General features: G+C 47.5%; 1 protein-coding gene across 4 annotated transcripts in view; it reads right to left on the bottom strand.

The window, feature by feature from the left end:
- Positions 1 to 16,664, bottom strand: part of MVB12B (multivesicular body subunit 12B) — a 313,178-nt gene that overhangs the window by 188,493 nt on the left and 108,021 nt on the right. For all 4 annotated transcript variants that reach the window (XM_030207471.1, XM_030207469.1, XM_030207472.1 and 1 more), the window contains exons 5-6: positions 11,135 to 11,264; positions 1,681 to 1,809 (exon numbers count right to left, since the gene is read on the bottom strand). In XM_030207471.1, coding sequence (XP_030063331.1) covers positions 1,681 to 1,809; positions 11,135 to 11,264 — 259 coding nt within the window. The remainder of the gene's footprint in view (positions 1 to 1,680; positions 1,810 to 11,134; positions 11,265 to 16,664) is intronic.

Genomic DNA, 16,664 nt, shown 5'->3' with positions numbered 1-16,664 from the left:
TGTTAGTCTGAACTTTTTCTGAAAAGTCTGAGCTTTCATACTGGTAAAACTGGTGGCTGGGTAGAAGAAAGAACGACTTTAATATTGGGGTGGTCAGGGCACAAAATCCAAATAGCACTGGGCATTCTGAAGAGAAAATGAATCATGGAGATATTCAACAGCACTGAACAGGATTCAATCACAAGAAAAACAGAGAAAGGTTGAAATTGTATGGATTCAAGTGTTTTACTCATCTGACAGAGGAAGTAACTAGGAGGGGCTTCAGAGAGTATTACACACACTTATTTCATGTTATGAATAAAAGAAAATGATAACCTTAATTCCGAAAGTCCTTAGAAGGCTTGTGTGCCTTTTAAGTCTGTAAAGCACCAACATACATAGAAAGCTATTTTAGGAAGTCACTATTTCCATCCATATGCATGCAGAACGCACAGTTTCTAGAGGGATTTAAATGTCAGCTGCTTGTTTGGACCTGCAGTTTGTAACACTGATTGAGAGGCAACTATGTTTACTCCTGTTGTGTTCAAAATCACCTCAAAAATTCCCAAAATGTGTTTCACTTGGTCCAATTGGCTCTTCCAGAATGTCCAGTTTTACAAAATTCAGCTCTTGAGCGTTTAAGTGATACAGCTTTTTTATTTAGCTATTTCCTTTCTAAAATGGCTGCTACCCACAGAACGTGTTGAAAGTTGTGTTATTACCCAATGTCCTTATAGGTGGTTTACAAAAGGCTCTGTCTTCAGCAAAACCTTCTGTAAAATATTCTGAGAACTGTACACATACTGACCTGGATGCTCTGATTACTAAGCACCCTATGCAAAAATTGGGCTTTACATCTGCTTCCATAGCTGATTAAAATCAGTTATTTATTACTCATATAAACTGCCTTCCAAAAGAACTCAAAGCTGTACAATTAACACTATAAGAGAGAAAGTTAACATAAAAAGCAATAAAAATGCATAATAAATGTTAAACAATAACCCAGCCCAGACAATGTAAAAATAGTTTTTGTTACTTCTACAGATTTGAAAAAGCGCATTTCAGTAAACATTCCTTTCAAATGTATGCTTCTGTAAAGTTACCAAGGAATCAAACCTACGGCCTTGTGGGTTAAGGACTGGGAACTTGTGGCTCACAGAATCTGACCACCAGGGGCAGAAAGAGAAGCCCACCAGACCAGCAAGAGGTGTGTCTTATCAATGGCAGTACAAGTCCAACCACACACACCTTTGCTGGTTCCACTGTTTTCACTCAGCCTCACCGGCGTCTTCTGCAATCACAGCTCCCTGCACTGCTTCATCACAAAATTCTTCTCTACTTGCTTCATGCTCGATACTGCACTACTTTTTGGTTCCTGTCTCAGGCCCGATTCCTGCACCCTGGTTGGCTCCTGCTCTATCTATGGTCCTGTCCCGCATTTAATTCTTGCTTCTGCTTGGCTTCCACCTTGATTTACTCTGCCCCGGACCTAACCTAAACAGGGGAAGTCCTAAAGTCTCCACTTTTTAGCCCGCGAGGCCACAGCCTTGATTCCTGGGAAACCATTATACCTATTAAGCAATTGTGATGCCCCAATTCTGTCCTTTGACCAATGGATTTTTATAAAGCCCCTTGTATAGCATTTACAAGCCAGCCCAGTGTAGAAGATCAAGATTTATGTAATAAAACCAAGAACCTTACCTTGGAAGGTTGGGGGCTGGAGTAGAAGATGCAGGAGAAGTTTGGGAAGAAGGTGATGTGGGCTGAGATGATTCCTGTGCTCGAGGGACCCTTCCCATTCGATACCAGATTCCCATATTGTTCATCTCCCTTTATAAAAAGCAAAAAAATGATCAGTGCTGCTGAGCAAACAGAGCAAATTTCATTTCAAAGTTTAAAACTATTGCTGAGCGTTGCCTTGAATTCTGTTACTGTTTCAGATTTCAAGAAAACCATAACATTAAGTACAGAGAACCCCAGACGACCAAGGGAAAAAACAGATAATCAGTCGGGGGGTCCTATAGCCCTCACCTGTCATCATCATACTCTATATTTCTCTGTTTAAATGCATTAGCATCAGCAAGATAATTAACCTGTAGGTAAAATTAGTACATAAAACAGGCATTGTTCCTAAGGCAATCACAGCAGGGTATTCCAGAGTATTATGGAAGAAGACCAGCGAAGACCACCTCCAGGGAATACATGTACAGACTTTTGCGCATGGTATGTCCCAAAGCCTCTGTAAAAAGGGAGGGAAGGTTGCACTGGAGTGGAAGGAAACAGAGGTGGATTCTGGTTTCACTATTTTGTATAGAGAACATAGTCAAGTACTATAAAATGAGAAACTTTTTAAACTTTTACAGTGCCTTTGTATTTTTTGAAACCTTGTGCATTACAGGTTTTGATTTTTTAAAAGCTGCTCCGAGTCGCTTTCAGGACAGTGAGATATAAATTAAACAAGAATATGTCACACTTTCTCATGCCAGAGTATCACCGAGATGGAAAGTGACAGAGGTACTCTGTGGCAAGATGCACAAGCTCATTGCAAAATGCTTAGTGCCTCAGTGCTCAGAAGACTGCACAGGTCCCCCGAACTTACCACCTTATCCTAAAATCAGTAATACAGAGCACCACAGGAAAGTAAAAAAAAGGATTAACTATGAACTGCAAGCAGGCATTTCTTCATTTGCTCGATTTACAGCAAATGCTTTCCAAATCCCTGCATTACTGAAACTGTAATGTTATTTTATAATTGAGAACAGTATGTATGCATCTTTGGGTCATCTACTCTACTAGCTCGGGTCCCTCTTCACTGCAGCTCTACCTTCACATTAAAACGTTCACTGTCAGTCTTACTCTGAGGGTCTTGTAACAGAGAGGCTGCTATTTCACAGGATTCTCACCTTCAGTTACTTCCTGACAGCTACTACCACTACAGTTTAATGGGGTCAATATTCAGCGGGGTAAAGGGACAGGAGAGGCTCCTGCCCACATAAACCTCACTATGACCCCGAAGCTCGAAAGTAAACACAGGCGCTAGAGGTCATTAGTGCCGTACTAGCCCCCGCATTTACCTGTGCAGAATGTTCAGAAAGGTCTAAGAACATAAGAATAGCCATACTGGGTCAGACCAATGGTCCATCTAGTCCAGTACCCCGATTCCAAAAGTGGCCAATCCAGGTCACAAGTAATTTGGTCTAGCATGGGAAACGAGCGCGCCAGGAACTAACGCAGATAGCATGCAAATGTAGTCAAGCTCATCTTAATGAGGTCATGTTGTATTCCTCCCCAATGCTCAGAAAAAAGTGCCCGAAACAAAACTGCCTTACTACTCCAAAAAATAACACCAGGTTGGAGCAAGCATTAGGGTGTTGGAAGATAGGATCCCTCATGATTTTCATGCTTCTCTCATGAATCTTTCTGCAAACCTGCTGGTTTTGATTACTTTGGGAAGCAGAAGGAAGCCTGTGCAAGACCTTAAATGCTGGTCGTGAGAAACAGAAGACCAAGTGAAAGCACACATTGGCGTCCACTTCCCGCCTCTAAATTTAAAGTGCCCTTGCTAAAAAAAAACAACAACATTTTAACGCACAAAGTGAAAACACACATAGGCGTCTCTTTCCTGCGTCTAAATATAAGCATCCAAGCTAAAAGAAACTTAAAACTCTTAAATTTATGCCACGGAAAACAGACGCCAATGTGTGCTTCACGTTCGAGTTTTACCGGGTGCATGAGCACAGGAGCCGAACTTAGAGGACTTTTAAAAAGGGTTGGACGGCTTACTGGAGGAAAAGGTCATAGAATGTTATTGAATGGACGTGGGAATAATCCACTATTTCTGGGATGGGCGGGACAAATTGTTTGTTCTTTTGGCCACTGTCAGAAACAGGGTGCTGGGCTCGATGGACCTTTGGTCTGTCCCAGCATGGCGATGCTTATGTACTTATGTACCTCGGAACTCTTCTGCGCATGCATCAAGCACACTCTTCCTGTGCCAAAGCACAATCCTCCCACCGAACTCCATAATGTCCAATGCTATGAGCGCACCTATATCTGCATCTCACTAGTGTTGAGCATTAGGGCATTATTCTGTGCTGTTCTGGAGGTATTTTTTACAACACTATTTGGAGCATTGAGGTCTTAAAAACCATCTACCAATATTCAGTGGCACTTAACTGGGCAGCGCTACTGAATATTGACTGACTGTTGCAGCACTGCATGGATGGTGCCAGGTCAGTCCACAAGCAGAATTGGGGAGGAATAGCGAATGCTACATACCTGTAGAAGGTATTCTCCGAGGACAGCAGGCTGATTGTTCTCACTGATGGGTTGAAGTCCTCGGCAGCCCCCTCCATCGGAAAGTTTACTAGCAAAGGCCTTTGCTAGTCCTCGCGCGCCCATGCGCACCGCGCATGCGCGGCCGTCTTCCCGCCCGAAACCGGCTCGAGCCGGCCAGTCCAGTATGTAGCAAGACAATACACTTCAAGGGAAGACTCAACTCCAAAGGGGAGGCGGGCGGGTTTGTGAGAACAATCAGCCTGCTGTCCTCGGAGAATACCTTCTACAGGTATGTAGCATTCGCTTTCTCCGAGGACAAGCAGGCTGCTTGTTCTCACTGATGGGGTATCCCTAGCCCCCAGGCTCACTCAAAACAACAACCATGGTCAATTGGGCCTCGCAACGGCGAGGACATAACTGAGATTGACCTAAAAAATTTACCAACTAACTGAGAGTGCAGCCTGGAACAGAACAAACAGGGCCCTCGGGGGGTGGAGTTGGATCCTAAAGCCCAAACAGGTTCTGAAGAACTGACTGCCCGAACAGACTGTCGCGTCGGGTATCCTGCTGCAGGCAGTAATGAGATGTGAATGTGTGGACAGATGACCACGTCGCAGCTTTGCAAATTTCTTCAATGGAGGCTGACTTCAAGTGGGCTACCGACGCAGCCATGGCTCTAACATTATGAGCCGTGACATGACCCTCAAGAGCCAGCCCCGCCTGGGCGTAAGTGAAGGAAATGCAATCTGCTAGCCAATTGGATATGGTGCGTTTCCCTACAGCCACTCCCCTCCTATTGGGATCAAAAGAAACAAACAATTGGGCGGACTGTCTGTGGGGCTGTGTCCGCTCCAGGTAGAAGGCCAATGCTCTCTTGCAGTCCAATGTGTGCAGCTGACGTTCAGCAGGGCAGGAATGAGGACGGGGAAAGAATGTTGGCAAGACAATTGACTGGTTCAGATGGAACTCCGACACGACCTTTGGCAAGAACTTAGGGTGAGTGCGGAGGACTACTCTGTTATGATGAAATTTGGTGTAAGGGGCCTGGGCTACCAGGGCCTGAAGCTCACTGACTCTACGAGCTGAAGTAACTGCCACCAGGAAAATGACCTTCCAGGTCAAGTACTTCAGATGGCAGGAATTCAGTGGCTCAAAAGGAGGTTTCATCAGCTGGGTGAGAACGACATTGATATCCCATGACACTGTAGGAGGCTTGACAGGGGGCTTTGACAAAAGCAAACCTCTCATGAAGCGAACAACTAAAGGCTGTCCTGAGATCGGCTTACCTTCCACACGGTAATGGTATGCACTGATTGCACTAAGGTGAACCCTTACAGAGTTGGTCTTGAGACCAGACTCAGACAAGTGCAGAAGGTATTCAAGCAGGGTCTGTGTAGGACAAGAGCGAGGATCTAGGGCCTTGCTGTCACACCAGACGGCAAACCTCCTCCAATGGAAGAAGTAACTTCTCTTAGTGGAGTCTTTCCTGGAAGCAAGCAAGATACGGGAGACACCCTCTGACAGACCCAAAGAGGCAAAGTCTACGCCCTCAACATCCAGGCCGTGAGAGCCAGAGACTGGAGGTTGGGATGCAGAAGCGCCCCCTCGTCCTGTGTGATGAGGGTCGGAAAACACTCCAATCTCCACGGTTCTTCGGAGGATAACTCCAGAAGAAGGGGGAACCAGATCTGACGCGGCCAAAAAGGAGCAATCAGAATCATGGTCTTGCTTGAGTTTCAACAAAGTCCTCCCCACCAGAGGGATGGGAGGATAAGCATACAGCAGGCCCTCCCCCCAATCCAGGAGGAAGGCATCCGATGCTAGTCTGCCGGGGGCCTGAAGCCTGGAACAGAACTGAGGGACTTTGTGGTTCACTCGAGATGCGAAGAGATCCACCAAGGGGGTGCCCCACGCTTGGAAGATCTGGCGCACCACTCTGGAGTTGAGCGACCACTCGTGAGGTTGCATAATCCGGCTCAGTCTGTCGGCCAGACTGTTGTTTACGCCTGCCAGATATGTGGCTTGGAGCACCATGCCGAGACGGCGGGCCCAGAGCCACATGCTGACGGCTTCCTGACACAGGGGGCGAGATCCGGTGCCCCCCTGCTTGTTGACATAGTACATGGCAACCTGGTTGTCTGTCTGAATTTGGATAATTTGGTGGGACAGCCGATCTCTGAAAGCCTTCAGAGCGTTCCAGATCGCTCGCAACTCCAGAAGATTGATCTGTAGATCGCGTTCTTGGAGGGACCAACTTCCTTGGGTGTGAAGCCCATCGACATGAGCTCCCCATCCCAGGAGAGACGCATCCGTGGTCAGCACTTTTTGTGGCTGAGGAATTTGGAAGGGACGTCCCAGAGTCAAATTGGAGCAAATCGTCCACCAATACAGGGATTTGAGAAAACTCGTGGACAGGTGGATCACGTCCTCTAGACCCCCAGCGGCCTGATACCACTGGGAGGCTAGGGTCCATTGAGCAGATCTCATGTGGAGGCGGGCCATGGGAGTCACATGAACTGTGGAGGCCATGTGGCCCAGCAATCTCAACATCTGCCGAGCTGTGATCTGCTGGGACGCACGCACCCGCGAGACGAGGGACAACAAGTTGTTGGCTCTCGCCTCTGGAAGATAGGCGCGAGCTGTCCGAGAATCCAGCAGGGCTCCTATGAATTCGAGTTTCTGCACAGGGAGAAGATGGGACTTTGGGTAATTTATCACAAACCCCAGTAGCTCCAGGAGGCGAATAGTCATCTGCATGGACTGCAGGGCTCCTGCCTCGGATGTGTTCTTCACCAGCCAATCGTCGAGATATGGGAACACGTGCACCCCCAGCCTGCGAAGTGCCGCTGCTACCACAGCTAGGCACTTTGTGAACACCCTGGGCGCAGAGGCGAGTCCAAAGGGTAGCACACAGTACTGGAAGTGGCGTGTGCCCAACTGAAATCGCAGATACTGTCTGTGAGCTGGCAGTATCGGGATGTGTGTGTAGGCATCCCAAGTCCAGAGAGCATAGCCAATCGTTTTGCTGAATCATGAGGAGAAGGGTGCCCAGGGAAAGCATCCTGAACTTTTCTTTTACGAGATATTTGTTCAGGGCCCTTAGGTCTAGGATGGGACGCATCCCCCCTGTTTTCTTTTCCACAAGGAAGTACCTGGAATAGAATCCCAGCCCTTCTTGCCCGGATGGCACGGGCTCGACCGCATTGGCGCTGAGAAGGGCGGAGAGTTCCTCTGCAAGTACCTGCTTGTGCTGGAAGCTGTAAGACTGAGCTCCCGGTGGACAATTTGGAGGTTTTGAGGCCAAATTGAGGGTGTATCCCTGCCGGACTATTTGGAGAACCCACTGATCGGAGGTTATGAGAGGCCACCTTTGGTGAAAAGCTTTCAACCTCCCCCCGACCGGCAGGTCGCCCGGCACTGACACTTGGATGTCGGCTATGCTCTGCTGGAGCCAGTCAAAAGCTCGCCCCTTGCTTTTGCTGGGGAGCCGCGGGGCCTTGCTGAGGCGCACGCTGCTGACGAGAGCGAGCGCGCTGGGGCTTAGCCTGGGCCGCAGGCTGTCGGGAAGGAGGATTGTATCTACGCTTACCAGAAGCATAGGGACCAGTCTTCCTTCCCCCGAAAAATCGTCTACCTGTAGAGGTAGAGGCTGAAGGCTGCCGGCGGGAGAACTTGTCGAATGCGGTGTCCCGCTGGTGGAGAGACTCTACCACCTGCTCGACTTTTTCTCCAAAAATGTTGTCCGCACGGCAAGGCGAGTCCGCAATCCGCTGCTGGAGTCTATTCTCCAGGTCGGCGGCACGCAGCCATGAGAGCCTGCGCATCACCACACCTTGAGCAGCGGCCCTGGACGCAACATCAAAAGTGTCATAAACTCCTCTGGCCAGGAATTTTCTGCACGCCTTCAGCTGCCTGACCACCTCCTGAAAAGGCTTGGCTTGCTCAGGGGGAAGAGCATCAACCAAGCCCGCCAACTGCCGCACATTGTTCCGCATGTGTATGCTCGTGTAGAGCTGGTAAGACTGGATCTTGGCCACAAGCATAGAAGAATGGTAGGCCTTCCTCCCAAAGGAGTCTAAGGTTCTAGGGTCTTTGCCCGGGGGCGCCGAAGCATGCTCCCTAGAACTCTTAGCCTTCTTTAGGGCCAGATCCACAACTCCAGAGTCATGAGGCAACTGAGTGCGCATCAGCTCTGGGTCCCCATGGATCCGGTACTGGGACTCAATCTTCTTGGGAATGTGGGGATTACTTAGTGGCTTGGTCCAGTTCGCAAGCAATGTCTTTTTTAGGACATGGTGCAAGGGAACAGTGGACGCTTCCTTAGGTGGAGAAGGATAGTCCAGGAGCTCAAACATTTCAGCCCTGGGCTCGTCCTCCACAACCACCGAGAAGGGGATGGCCGTAGACATCTCCCGGACAAAGGAAGCAAAAGACAGACTCTCGGGAGGAGAAAGCTGTCTCTCAGGAGAGGGAGTGGGATCAGAAGGAAGACCCTCAGACTCCTCGTCAGAGAAATATCTGGGGTCCTCCTCTTCCTCCCACGAGGCCTCACCCTCGGTGTCAGACACAAGTTCACGAACCTGCGTCTGCAACCTCGCCCTGCTCGACTCGGTGGAACCCCGTCCACGGTGGGGGCGTCGAGAGGTAGACTCCCTCGCCCGCATCGGCGAAGCTCCCTCCGCCGACGTAGTCGGGGAGCCTTCCTGGGAGGTGGCCGCTGTCGGCACCGCACGCGGTACCGACGTCGGGGACCTCAACCTGGGCGATGGGCCAGCCGGCGCCACGCTCGACGGTACCGGAGGCGCAAGCACCGCCGGTACCGGAGGGGTAGGGCGCAACAGCTCTCCCAGAATCTCTGGGAGAACGGCCCGGAGGCTCTCGTTTGGAGCGGCTGCAGAGAAAGGCTGAGAGGTCGATGCAGGCGTCGACGTCAGAACCTGTTCCGGGCGAGGAGGCTGTTCCGGGCTGTCCAGAGTGGAGCGCATCGACACCTCCTGAACAGAGGGTGAGCGGTCCTCTCGGTGCCGATGCCTGCTGGGTGCCGAATCCCTCGGCGACCCAGAGCTCTCGGTGCCGACATGGGGAGGAGACCGGTGTCGATGCTTCTTCGACTTCTTCCGAAACATGTCACCGGAGCTCCCCGGCACCGACGAGGAGGACGTAGAATCCATCCGTCGCTTCCTCGGGGCCGAGACCGAAGAGGGTCGATCCCGGGGGGGCTGTACCGCAGGAGCCCTCAGGGTAGGAGGAGACCCACCCGAAGGCTCACCGCCACCAGCAGGGGAATGGACAGCCCTCACCTGCACTCCTGACGATGCACCTCCGTCCGACGACATCAGCAGACGAAGTCTCGGTACCACCGACGTCGATGCAGTCGCCCGATGCCTCGGCGCCGATGCAGAGGTCCGATGCCTCGATGCAGTCGATGGAGCGGCAGCCAAGGAAGATGGTCCGGACGCTGACGACGTCGATGCACTCGATGCCTCCGGTGCCAATGCCGACGAAGAGCCCGAGAACAAAACGTTCCACTGGGCTAATCTCGCTACCTGAGTCCGCCTTTGTAACAGGGAACACAGACTGCAGTTCTGAGGGCGGTGCTGGGCCCCTAGACACTGAAGACACGCAGAGTGCCTATCAGTGAGCGAGATTACCCGGGCGCACTGGGTGCACTTCTTGAAGCCGCTGGAAGGCTTCGATGTCATGGGCGGAAAAATCACGCCGAAATGGCGAAAATTGAAGCACCAAAATTTAGAGGGAGAAAAATCTCGACCGAGGCCAAAAGAGGCCTACCCCGACAACGAAAGAAAACTTACGGGGCAAAAACTGAGAAATACGGGAAGGGCAGAAAACCCGAAAGGGTCTTCCGGAACAGTACCGGAGCGCTTCCCGAACTTTTTCAAGGAAAAAAACAGCAAAAAACACGTCGAAAAGGACGCGCGAGGTCGACTCTCTGGGGCACGAACGGCGTAACACGACCGTACCGAGCGCGGACGAAAGAAGACTGGCCGGCTCGAGCCGGTTTCGGGCGGGAAGACGGCCGCGCATGGGCGCGCGAGGACTAGCAAAGGCCTTTGCTAGTAAACTTTCCGATGGAGGGGGCTGCCGAGGACGTCAACCCATCAGTGAGAACGAGCAGCCTGCTTGTCCTCGGAGAATGATAGTTATGCAGGCAACTGCCAGATTCAGAGCCGATACACGAATAGCTAAGTGGACAGATAAGAAAGCAGATAAGGCAGTCCCATCTCAGACTAAATGGTACACATGATTCTCTAATGAGAAAATCTGATCACGAACTGGCTGGGCCAGTCTTAGGCAAGAGTGGCATGAGTAGCCACACCACTCCCAGGGGCCCCATGGCCCACCCCAAACCTACCTTAACACAACTTACACTGGTGGTCAAAAATGGTTGCCACTTGAAGTCTCGTTAGCCATTTTGAAAAAACAGCAGCAGCGATCAGAGTAGCAGTAGCGGCCAGAGAACAGTGGGGTTCTTTCCTGCCCTGAAGAGGCCATTAGACCACCAGAGTGCATTGCATTAATGTAGGTTTGAGGAGGGCACCCTGAGGATTGGTGGGGAAGGGAGGGCATGGCACCCTGAGGCTCGGGGAATGGGAGAAGGCAGGGCCCTGGAGGCTGGGGAGGGGGGGGACCCTGGCACTGCACGTACGTAAAAAAGAAAAAAAAAATTAAACATCTTGTGAAAAATGGGTGGAGCTAGGCAAGGAGCCAGGGGTCTGCACAGAACTCCACAATTGTTAAGACCAGCCCTGCACACGGTCATCTCATGCAAAACACCCATGGTTAAGTCCATAGAGCAGATACCTGTGATCAGCTGCAGGCCACTTACAGCACATTTCAGCCGATTTCAAGCACTTACCCTATAAATGTGTACTGAGGAGGAGCCTGCTTGGATCTGCCCAAGATTCGAATGTCACAAATAGCAGCTTCTGTTGAATCTCTGGGAATGAATTTAATGCAAAGCCGTCTCTTCCTGAATGCTATTTCTTCTGTTAAAAAAAAAAAAATTCTAAAAGTCATGTTCAACACCTGTACCAGCATCAGTTTTTCACACTTTGAAGCCAGTTGGCAATCATCAGAGTGCCAGTTGTGACCCTGTTCACCAACGTGGTTATCCAGTGACCCAGATGCAAATTTCTAGCAGAAATTTTGTAATATGAAAAAACACACCCATACATGTGAAACCATATTGACAATGACTATGTCCAAGCAAGACTGAACACTGACCCCGGATTCCACAAAAGACGCTCAAATTTGCATGTAACTAAATTGGGTAATGAGCCAAATAACGTCAATAAATTGGATTTGTTCATTCCTTTTGCTACGCACTTTTCTATAAAACTGCACACACAAATCTCAGTGTGCAACCCAAAAGGGAATGGCCATGTCAGGGGTATTCTGGAAATTTGAACATACTGTGGATACGTTCCCAAATTGGGTGCCAGGAATTACACCTGGTATCAGCAGGCTTAACATCTGGTGCCCACTGTGGGAACGGGAATCAGTTCTACGTGCTATTCTCTAAAGGGCATTCAACCTGGAAATCCTGTTATAGAATAATGCTGGGCATCGATTTTTTTCTGGCATCCAAATTTGAGCACCATTTACTGGATCTGGTCCTTAGTGTGTACTTGTATAAAGCTTTTTCCATGGGTAAACTCCATTTTACTTGTGCAAAAGGTTGTTTATAAGATTACCCCACATGTACGTTAAATATGTGCAGTGACAAGAAGGCATGTACTTTTATGTATGTTCAGAGGCCTAGTTTCAAGTTTATTTGACCTTGATACGTGGAATATCAAGTATATCTATGCAGTTTACAGTTATGTCCCAAAATGGCCAAGAAAGACCTGGATCAAGTATTTTTATACCTCATTCATTGTTGGTTCAATCATGAATTGCTAATGAGTGTGACTGTCGGGCAGACTGGATAGACTGTTGAGGTCTTTATCTGCCATCACCTACTACGTTACTATTAAAATTGTCATTTTATCATAATAGGATAGACAGACTAACAGTTCTGCAGCCCTATGCATTGCAGTCCAAGCATCGCTGCCACCCCACATAGCTAGGGAACTATATTACATCCTATTTTACATCTATGGGCCACATGGCATTTGGCGCACGCTAATATCCATTAATGCACACTAAGCTTTAGTAAAAGTGCCCCTGAAATCTATTGTTTTGAAAAGGCATTTCAAGACCTGCCTTAAATTTTTGCTAAGAATTTGGGTAGTGTCACAAATACATGCATAGTTTATGAAACACACAGGTATGTCACTCACATACATTTACTTCTATTCCTGAGCAGATGTCAATCTATATGGGTGCATTTTAAAGGCGCTTCTGCTTTAAAATAGTTCCAAACTAGGTGCCTACTAATTTATAAGATTACCCTCTAAAATGGCAATCCTCTAACAGGACGTCTACATTTATACACCACTCGTATGCATATGTTTACAGAATACTAGCATTTTTATGAGTAAGGGTAAACTTATACATTTACGTGCTAGCCAGACACTGAGTTCTATTCTGTAAGGGCGCATGAATGCATGAGGGCATACACATGCATGGAGCTCCTAGTTACACACGCCAGAGGCATAGCTAGGTGGGTCACCAGGAGAGTGGCTGCTCCCCCAAACGAACTTCCAATGGCACCGGTGCCTATTTTTCACACGATCTGTCGCATTTAAAATACGAGTCGGCAGCAGTCCACTCCCCCCGCGCCTTCAACCTGGCTACACTTCTAACACACGCCCTTACCACATTTATGCATCTGCAGTTACACTAGGTCTATGGCTAGTCTAAATGCAGGTGTGTACATTTAGGCGTGCCAATGCTGGGTTACGCTAGTATTCTAACACGGAATTCAGGCACCAAGATGCCACGATAGAATAGGCCTTCACATTGCGGCACTGGTATGCTTAAAAGGAGATGCCCACTTACAGAACTGCTTCCTTAAAGCAAGGGTCAGAGGCTTCAGTAAAGAGGCCTGGGATTTACTTATTCACCCCAACCTTAAATACAACAGACTGGATTTAGGTGGGTTTTTTGACATTACAATATCCAGATCCAAAACAGGTGTACAAAAATGCTTTTGCTGGTACATTTGCATATTTAGCAGCTAGCCACTGGAATGTATTACCAGTTGATCTTAGAATGCAATCTAATTATTTGGTTTTCTGGAAATTACTGAAAACTTTATTTTTTAGAAAAGTTTTAAATGTGAATTAGGTGAGTTTTAATTGTAGTCAGTTGACTACTGGTATGTACCATTCCTGGAGCTTTTGTTAGCCACACTGAATTATGATGGTACATGTGGGATAAAAGTGTCATGCATTATTATTATACCCTCACTGATAGGGCATTTTTATTTTTAGCGCACTCATCTTTGGGTGAAACTTTGCAAAACATGGAGTACCGTAGTGGATCCGAAGAAAGAATAAACTAGGTCACCCTCGATTCTTACGCCATGTTGAGCAAAGGAGGAAAAGGCAAGATTCTGTCAATGGGTCTAAAATCTTCTCTCTCTCAACAAACCCATCAATAAAGAGAGAGGGGGTGGGGGGAACTGGCCTATTATCACTCCATTATTGCGTTTCTCTGCAAGCTCATTTTCACAGCAGATTAAATCACCCTACTGAATTTCATAACACTTAGCATAATTGAAGTTGAAACATAATACATGCAGCGAAACCTCACATCCACGTTCTAAAGATGGTTTTTAATTTGAGCAATGTTACCAGTGAAATAAATTTCCCAAGTGCTTCACATTCACGATCCCATCCTGGCATTAGAGGTATGCTCAATTACACTAATTCACACTAACCCAAATGTTTTCTAGACCTACAGATGGACTCTGTTGCAAGTTTTTCCTATTTAAGAGGCCAATGTAGAAAGCCACAGAGTAGGGCTGCGTGCCAATGGATGAGCGTGCAGCTTCTACTGCTAGATCAATTAAAAAATATTCCGTGGCAATGCAGTAAACAAATGAGACGTAAAACAGAGTAGAACTCGCACACTAATCAAGGAAAGCCCACCAGGCACATGCGCAGAAAAGGTTCTGAAGTAAGGGTGCCTTCATAGTTTGCACATCCGAAGAAATCAAAGTGCCAGCACATATCCGCACATGTTATTCTGCGCATAAATATTAGCCTCACAAATTTTTGCAAAGCTGATATCTATGGGCCAAACAACATTTCAGCTGATATGCAGATGTGCACTGGTACTTGCTTTTTTGAGCACACACACAGAACTGTTACCTTCTACTCTGTCTTTTTAAAGTTGCAGGTACTTATTATGGTCTCAGATATACAAAAAAAAAGTGGCAGTAAATGCACAAACAAGCACTGAATCCTCTCAAATAACCCTTCTATAATGCTTCTGACCTGGCAGTGAATTTCTTGCTTTGTGAGAGCATTAAAATCCTCCATTTACTTCTGTGCATTGTGGAAGACCACCTAATGGCCTCATTACCATTCATTTTAATATACTGTTCGCTCATGTGTACTGCATGAATTAATCTCTGCGCTGAAGCCCTTTGTGTATCGTACGCCCAGTAAGGTGGCATACACCCCACAGTAACAGCATACTTCTGCTCATGATAGCTTTCTGCATTGGCCTCCAAGTCTGTAGTGCATATGCTGCTATAAACATTTAAGTCGGGGTTGCAGGATTTCTGCAATAGAACCCGATCAAGACAGAGGAGCATTCACAGATTATGGTTGGGGGGAATATAATACAATACAATATTGATCCTTGTATATCACCAGGACCCAAATAATTAGTTCAAGGCAGTCTTACAAAAAAAGAAGAACTAGCACAACGGTAGGAATTACAATAGTAACATTATAAAACCTACATTTCTAAATCATCAAAACCAAATTCAACTAATCTCAAATTTCAACCAAATATTACTTAACCTTTCACAGAAAAGAAAACAAAAAACAATGAAACAATAAAATACAGGACATACTCTTAGCTAAACAACTTTCAAAAGAGGGAAGTTTTTAATCTATTTCAAAATATTATAATTTGATCAGATTCTGACTTCCAGTGGGAGAGAATTCCAAACAAAACATAATAACATAGTAACATAGTAGATGATGGCAGAAAAAGACCTGCACGGTCCATCCAGTCTGCCCAACAAGATAAACTCATGTGTGCTACTTTTTGTGTATACCTTGATTTGTACCTGTCCTCTTCAGGGCACAGACTGTATATAAAGTCCGCCCAGCACTATCCCCGCCTCCCAACCACCAGTCCTGGCACAGACCGTATAAGTCTGCCCAGCACTATCCCCGCCTCCCAACCACCAGCCCTGCCTCCCACCACCGGCTCTGCCACCCAATCTCGGCTAAGCTCCTGAGGATCCATTCCTTCTGAACAGGATTCCTTTATGTTTATCCCACGCATGTTTGAATTCTGTTACCGTTTTCTTTTCCACCACCTCCCGCGGGAGGGCATTCCAAGCATCCACTACTCTCTCCGTGAAAAAATACTTCCTGACGTTTTTCTTGAGTCTGCCCCCCTTCAATCTCATTTCATGTCCTATCGTTCTACCACCTTTGCATCTCCGGAAAAGGTTCGTTTGTGGATTAATACCTTTCAAATATTTGAACGTCTGTATCATATCACCCGTTTCTCCTTTCCTCCAGAGTATACATGTTTAAGTCAGGAAGTCTCTCCTCATACGTCTTGTAACGCAAATCCCATACCATTCACGTAGCTTTTCTTTGCACCACTTCAATTCTTTTTACATCCTTTGCAAGATACGGCCTCCAAAACTGAACACAATACTCCAGGTGGGGCCTCACCAACGACTTATACAGGGGCATCAACACCCCCTTTCTTCTGCTGGTCACACCTCTCTCTATACAGCCTAACAACCTTCTAGCTATGGCCACTGCCTTGTCACACTGTTTCAACGCCTTCAAATCCTCAGATACTATCACCCCAAGATCCCTCTCCCCGTCAGTAGCTATCAGACTCTCACCGCCAAACACATACGTCTCCCGTGGATTTCTACTCCCTAAGTGCATCACTTTGCATTTCTTCGCATTGAATTTTAATTGCCAAACCTTAGATCATTCTTCTAGCTTCCTCAGATCATTTTCCATGTTTTCCACTCCCTCCCGGATGTCCACTTTGTTACAGATCTTAGTATCATCCGCAAATAGGCAAACTTTACCTTCTAACCCTTCGGCAATGTCACTCACAAATATATTGAACAGAATTGGTCCCAGCACTGATCCTTGAGGCACTCCACTACTTACCTTTCCCTCCTCCAAGCAAATTCCATTAACCACCACCCTCTGGCATCTGTCCGTCAACCAGTTCCTAATCCAGTTCACCACTTCGGGTCCTATCTTCAGCCCATCCAGTTTATT

Source organism: Microcaecilia unicolor, chromosome 6, assembly GCF_901765095.1.
Source record: "Microcaecilia unicolor chromosome 6, aMicUni1.1, whole genome shotgun sequence".
Taxonomy (NCBI): domain Eukaryota; kingdom Metazoa; phylum Chordata; class Amphibia; order Gymnophiona; family Siphonopidae; genus Microcaecilia; species Microcaecilia unicolor.
Note: the sequence above shows the minus strand (reverse complement) of the source record. Positions and strands in the feature narration are given on the sequence as shown.